Source organism: Ostrea edulis, chromosome 7 (assembly GCF_947568905.1).
Source record: "Ostrea edulis chromosome 7, xbOstEdul1.1, whole genome shotgun sequence".
NCBI classification, from domain to species: domain Eukaryota; kingdom Metazoa; phylum Mollusca; class Bivalvia; order Ostreida; family Ostreidae; genus Ostrea; species Ostrea edulis.
Window position 1 is genome coordinate 56,694,388 of NC_079170.1, and position 7,500 is coordinate 56,701,887.

Below are 7,500 nucleotides of genomic sequence, written 5' to 3' on the forward strand. Positions count from 1 at the left end.
TTCATCAAAGTTGTTTATCGGAACTGTCTGCATAATGCAAAGTCCGACCTGTGTATAACTTGTATATTCTACGCAAATTCCAAGGTCCTTTTTTTTTTTTTTTTTTTTTTTTACCACAATAGAGGTCAGCTAATCCGGGTATTTAAAATTAACATTCGTACAGAAGGTGAGAAAGTCGGCCAGGGTAATTGAAATATGACAAAGAGGTGTTTATATCTTTTGTCTCTCAAAAATGAATGCAGTTTTCTATAGGTTTAAAATTGAGGAAAATGCAACAGTCTAATTAGAATTGGATGTTAGATCTGCTTGCATATCTGTTGATCATTACTGTAGTTAGTCATTATTTGTTTTATCTATTCATTTATATGATTTATTTCTCAATCTATTTCAATCATATTTTGATTGTTTCTTTTTGTTTTGTATCTTGCCTTGTTATCCAAAGTGACAGGTACTTATCGACTGTCAAGATGCACCCCCCCCCCCCACCCCCCACCCCCTTTCCCGCCCGAGAATATGTTCCAGTCTTACAAGAATTTTTTTAAATCATTTTATCTGTTGTCATACACGTATGTAAAAATGTATAGGTTTATTCAAGATCTGTCTTTGAGAAGAGGCCTGGAATATACAAATTGCGCACATGTTTTAATGGCACTCAGATTGAATGTACAAAAAATAGCGATACAGACGCCACTTTTTCAATGAATTTAATAGAGCAATAAATAAATAAAGTTGAATGATAGATATTCCATGATGATACAATTTATGCATCTTTTTCCTTTATTTCCAAAGTTAAAAACTATTCATTTCCTTTTATTCCAACGTGTTCGTAAGTCATTAAACTATTCCTTGTTTAAACTAACCCCAGGATGAAACAAATAATGCCGAAAAAAAATCAAAGCGTGCAGGTCATGCCTAGCGTTTCGTGCAGACCGTTCACAACCCTCTCCCCGTACAAAAATATTTCAATCTTTCCTGACGAGAGTTTTCTGTAAATCATTTTATCTGTTTTCTTACATGTACACATGTAATATATAAAATGTATAGGTTTATTCAACATCTGTCTTTGAGAAGAGGCCTGGAAAATACAAATTGGAAATGTATTTTAACGACACTCAAAATGAATGTACAAAAATAGCGAAACAGATTTAATAGAGCAATGAATCAATAAAATTTGATTAATCAATATTCAGTGACAATTTGATTTTTGCATATTTTTCTTTTATTTTCGAAATAAAAAAAAAAATTCATTTGTTTTCATTCCAACGTGTTCATACTAAATCATTATAATCTAATAAGCGAAAATGAAATTTACCGCGTCATACATGAGCAGTCATTTTAAAATGAATCATTATCATTTCTTTCTCAACCTTTTTTAAATATCTAGAATACTGCAATTCTATTGAAACTATGTGAACCAAATAATACTGAAAAAATCAAAGCATTGCAGGCCCCGCCTACTGCTTCGTGCAGACCGTTCACAAAGCGTGCAAGCCACGCCTACAAAGTGGTCAGCGTTTCGTGCATACCGTTCACCGTTCCGTTCAGACCGTTCAGCGTTTCGTGCAGATCGTTCAGCGTTTCATGCAAACCGCTCACCGTTCCGTGCAAGAATCGTTTCGTACCGTTCCGTGCAAGTGGTATAGTACGCTTCAGGGTCTGTATGTATGGGAAAAAACCCATCATTTCAACAATATTTCAACAGTTATTGATCATTATGCAAGTCATTCTTTATTTGAAGTAATTCATTGATTAGATAGAGAACGAGGAGCATCCATCAGTTTTACTGATATTCTTAATGTTTACTTTATTTGTCTTGTAAAATGCAATTACTAGTACACTTTGAAGTGTACACTGTAAAAGTTAGAAAAGGTGATGTTTGTTTAACTTCCAGCTATTGTTCAAAGTTAATAAAGATCTCTATCAGCAACACGTATCTTATATCCTTACACTGTATTACAATATGTATTGTATCAAAATTATTTTTTGATACCCAGGCCTAGTTACTACATTACCACTGCCAACTACAAGATGTATAAAAAATAAAGAAATCCATTGCACTATTAATTTTCAATGACCCTTGCAATCTCTTTGTTAAAGCCACTCTATTGTTGACAATTGAAAACCCAGACATGTCATGAAGTTCATATTGAATGTTCTAACTGCTACCCAGACATGTCATGAAGTTCATATTGAATGTTCTAACTGCTACCATAGCTTGTACTGTCTCTGTAGGCAGCTGTCTTTAACAAGTATATCTTGTTCATTTATATTTTTAGCTGACATTGAATATATCCAATCTACCACTTTATGTTGGTTCCTACAAGTGTGCTTTCTATGGATATGGAAAAAAAATAGAGACCATTGCCAACAGAACTAGTCCTAATGTGGTGAAATGTAGCACCCCTATGCCTAATGAATTGCCACCATTCCCAACAGGAACAGGTTTGTCCTATGGCTGCAATTTTGATAATAAATTGATTGCAGATGAGTTCATTAATTTACTTCTGGAGATTCCAGTTATCATTTGGATCTTTCTCATATGAATCAAAGGTGAAGATAACAAACAGTGATCTATCTCATAGATCCCATAAGCAATACAAAATAGATAGTTGGGCAAACACGGACCCCTGGACACATCAATGCAAGGATTTTTTGTCAGCAATACACGTATCAACACTTCGCCGAGAGTTACGTCCCTTTCCGGGGTCAACCAAAGGTCAATCGGTGAAAAACCAAGTTTTCTTTCTTTACCTTACCAAATACAAGATGTTATTACTTTGAATTTTAGCCAATTACCAAGTTTTCATACAAGTTAATGGGTTGCCCCAATCTGGGGCATTATTGTAGTTGACTGCAATTGATGGAAAAATAACAGATGTCAAAGCTACAGATAGGAAAATTACAAAGGCCAACGTAGGGAAATACGATTTCTATCCGGGAGATGGCGGACAAGGGACGTAACTTTCGCGAAATGTGGATATGTGTATTGATCAGCATCTGTCGTCGTGCATTAATAATTGAACATTTTTAAATTCTTCTTGATAATTACCATTCCAGTTCTTTTCAGATTTGATATGAATCATCTTTGGGACAAGGGTGACATCAGTTGTAAATTTCGGAACTCCTGGGGCCTTAGGGGTGGGGCAAAAATTGCCGAATTTTCAAAAATCTTCTCTACAACTGCATATCTTTTAGAAAAATAAATGCATAGTGATTTAGAGCAGGAAGGCTTCTAACAAAATGATAAATTTCATTATCCTCGGGGTAGAGGTTCTGACTCTAGGATTGGGGCAAACTTGTTATAGTATTTATGTGTATAACATTTAGAAAACATCTTTTGAAACAAGGGTGACATGATTTGTAAATTTCAGAACTCTTGTACCCCTGGGGCCTTAGGGGCAGGGCAAGAACTGCCAAAAATTAGCCAGTTTTCAAAAATCTTCTTCTCTACAACCACACATGTGTAAGAAAAACTAAATGCATTGTGATGTAGAGCAGGAAGGCCCCTGCCAAAATTGTAAATTTCATAATCCCAGGGTTCTGACTTTATATTGGTATATAGTATTAGTGTTAAAACAATTAAAACATCTTCTAATTTTAATATTATTGATACTAAATTGAAACTAAATGGATTTTTAGAAGGAGCAGGTAGTCAGTCCTTTACCAAAATTGGAAATTTTATAATCCCAGGGGTAGGGTATTGGTATCAGGGTGGGGCCAAAATGGTCAATGATTAAATGTGTAAGAATTGAATGTTTTTAACTTTTTGATAACTACCATTCCAATTCCTTTTAAGTTTTGTATAAAGCATCTTCGGGACAAGAGGGACTTAAATTGTAAATTTTAGGACTCCTGCACCCCCGCCCGGGGCCTTAGGTCAGGGCAAAAGCTTCCATAAATCATCAAAAACAATTATTTGACAAGTTTCAATTTGTACAGAACAGAGATAACTTTTATGTGTGTTATTACTCAACAAGTTGATAACACCTGACCACCGTTTAAGATAATTAGTACTTCACCCGAGGTGTTCAGTTTCTACTCACTGAATTACTCGTATCTTTTAAGATATGGTACACAATTGTGTGAATTTAATTGTTTGCGATTCAGAAATACTAGCAAAGAAAGCAAAAATTGGATTATCGCAAAAAAAAACCCAGCCTTATACGGCATTTGTTTAGGAAACTATTGAAAATAGTACGGAGGTCTGTGATTGCAAACTAGATATGTTTAAGGTGTTTAATTGATACTACAAAGATCTGCAAGGTTTTATTATTTTTTTTTTTACATTGGATGATATTTCAGCATTTATCAGAGCATCTCTATTATCACTCATCAATCTTTGAAATGAATTATGAAGAAACTATAATCAGTTTGCTTAATATAATTTACCAAAAAAAACTTAAAACACATTTGTTAAATATTTTTTACTAAACTGAAAATATATATGTGTGCGTGTGACTGTTAAGGCCCATGGGTCTCATGTTTTCTTTTCCAGACCACATCACAATGGGGTTGTCTGTCATCATCAATGAACTTGACTTTGTGTCAGCCAACTTTACGTTTTTTGATTGTGAAGTACACACCAAATACTCGTAAGTTTGTACAGTGTGTAAGGTAATCATTTTGCTTTATTGTAGATTAATCACTGACAGTTACTTATGAATTTGAAAAAAGTAAAAACCCCAATAGTATTTTTGTTTGGTACATGTAATAAGGTGAGCATTAAAATCCATGAGGATATTTCTCTTTTCATGAGTCTTTTATGCTAGATTGTGAACTCACCAGCAGTGAGGATTCTTTATCGTGCCAACACCTACCATGACACCAGACCTTGTTTTCAAGGTGTCAGTTGAGAGACCTATTACTTACACATCAACAGTACTACCTATGTAAAATGTATTAGGTTTGATGTGATGCTGGTGTTGAGAATTAAAGCTTGGTTGTGAAGCCAGTGCCTTTGCCACTATATGCTAGTCATATAAAATAAATTTTCATGAAAATATACAGATCTACAGTATTTTGGTTATGATGTATATTAGAGGGGACATGGACACAATTTGAGCTAAAAAAAATCAAATTTCATTTTTTAGCTCACGTGAGCTTTTCTGATCAAGATTTATTTGTTCATTGTCCGTCGTCGTAAACTTTTCACATTTTCAACTTCTTCTCAAGAACCGCTGTACCAATTTCAACCAAACTTGCCACAAAGCATCCTTGGGTGAAGGGCTTTCAAGTTTGTTCAAATGAAGGGCCATGTCCCTCTCAAAGAGGAGATAATCACAAAAATGCAAAAATAGGGTGGGGTCATTTAAAAATCTTCTTATCAAGAACCACTGTGCCAGTAAAGCTGAAATTTACATGAAAGCTTCCTGACATATTGCAGATTCAAGTTTGTTCAAATCATGGTCCCCGGGGGTTGGATGGGGCCACAATAGGGAATCAAAGTTTTACATACAAATATATAGGGAAAATCTTTAAAAATCATCTTCTCAAGAACCACTGAGCCAGAAAAGCTGATATTTACATGAAAGATTTCTGACAGAGTGCAGAGTTAAGTTTGTTCAAATCCTGGCCCCCGGGGGTCGGATGGGGCCACAAGGGGGATCAAAGTTTTTCATAGAAATATATAGGGAAAATCTTTAAAAATCTTCCTCTCAAGAACCACTGAGCCAGAAAAGCTGAGATTTACATGAAAGCTTTCTGACATAGTGCAGAGTTAAGTTTGTTTAAATCCTGGCCCCCGGGGGTTGGATGGGGCCACAAGGGGGATCAAAGTTTTACATACAAATATATAGGGAAAATCTTTAAAAATCTTCCTCTCAAGAACCACTAAGCCAGAAAAGCTGAGATTTACATGAAAGGCAGATTCAAGTTTGTTCAAATGATGGCCCCTGGGAGTCGGATAGGGGATCAAAGTTTTACATACAAATATATAGAGAAAATCTTTAAAAATCTTCTCAAGAACCACTGAGCCAGAAAAGCTGATATTTACATGAAAGCTTCCTGACATAATTCAGATTCAAGCTTTCTGACATAGTGCAGAGTTAAGTTTGTTTAAATCCTGGCCCCCGGGGGTCGGATGGGGCCACAATTGGGGATCAAAGTTTTACATACAAATATATAGGGACAATCTTTAAAAATCATCTTCCCAAGAACCACTGAGCCAGAAAAGATGATATTTACATGAAAGCTTTCTGACATAGTGCAGATTCAAGTTTGTTCAAATCCTGGCCCCTGGTGGTAGGGTGGGGCCACAAGGGGGAGATCAAAGTTTTGCATACAAATATATAGGAAAAATCTTTAAAAATCTTCTTCTCAATAACCATAGGGCCAAAGAAGTTCACATTTACATGAAAGCTTTCTGACATAGTGTAGATTCAAGTTTGCAAAAACCATGGCCTCCAGGGTTAGGTTAGGGCCATAATAGGGACTACGGTTTTACATGCAAATATATATGGAAAGTCTTCTGATATGGACCAAGGTGACTCAGGTGAGCGATGTGGCCCATGGGCCTCTTGTTAATTTTTAATGTTTAGTATGCTCAACTAAGACATTACTAATGATCAGCAAGGGATTCTTTTAGGGTCTGTAGAGGGCCGAAATTCGGCCCCATTCCAAATGCTAAAAAGCAGGTGTTTTCACCAAAATGATGCATAAAAATTTGCAAATGATGGGTGCTTTGATGAGAATATGCTATGAGGGGCCATCCAACCTCAGTGCCACTCTGTTGCAAAAAATTGTGACAGTTTTTTCTCTGCCAAAGAAATTGAAGCTTGTTTAAGCCCAGCCACATTGATAGTAAAATATCAAATGGTTAACTTTTTCTTGTTTTTCTTATTTATTTCTTTGTAACAAATTTCCCAATTTCAATCAAATATCGCTATTTTTCCCAAACTTGAAGGCCCTGGCCCTTAGATTCAAGGGGTAAAAAAATCCCTGTCAGCAAAGATTTGAGTGTCAGTAGTCAAGGTACATGGGAGATACATAGGTCACAAGTCCTTGTTATGTAAACAAGGCCCGTGACATGTTTTTATTTACATAGGTTAACGTAGTTCCACACTCCTGTGACGTCATAAGATTTTGCAAAGTCAATGATTTAATGACTGGAACATAAATTTTGTTGGAGTCTTTTTCAATAGTTATTTTAAAAAAGATTATCAGCCATAAAATATTTCAAAAGTCTTAGTTATATTTGAATAGTCAATGATATGTTTCAAAATATTGAATCCAAGGACAATAACTCCGTTTTCAATAAATTATTTATCAAGTCCATTATGCGATAGATTTCCTTTATTTTTCACAAAAATTTTACCAAGGTGATAAGGAATCATTATCTGTGTCTTTTCGTGAAATTACATAAAATTTTAATCCATGAGTGATTTTGAATAGCTCAGTTGTATGGTGCCAGACTTCGGTTTTTTGTGGAGGTATACATACTCTAGAAGCTATAAATTCGAAATTATTAAGGAAAGGTATGGATTTTTCCCCATAAATAACTAC

The 7,500-nt window shown here is 35.2% G+C and overlaps 1 protein-coding gene across 7 annotated transcripts in view; it reads left to right on the top strand.

Annotated features, from left to right (window-relative positions):
• LOC125653306 (plexin-A2-like) overlaps positions 1–7,500 on the top strand; it is a 157,341-nt gene that overhangs the window by 41,078 nt on the left and 108,763 nt on the right. For all 7 annotated transcript variants that reach the window (XM_048882707.2, XM_048882710.2, XM_048882711.2 and 4 more), the window contains 2 exons: positions 2,277–2,442; positions 4,496–4,592. In XM_048882707.2, coding sequence (XP_048738664.2) covers positions 2,277–2,442; positions 4,496–4,592 — 263 coding nt within the window. The remainder of the gene's footprint in view (positions 1–2,276; positions 2,443–4,495; positions 4,593–7,500) is intronic.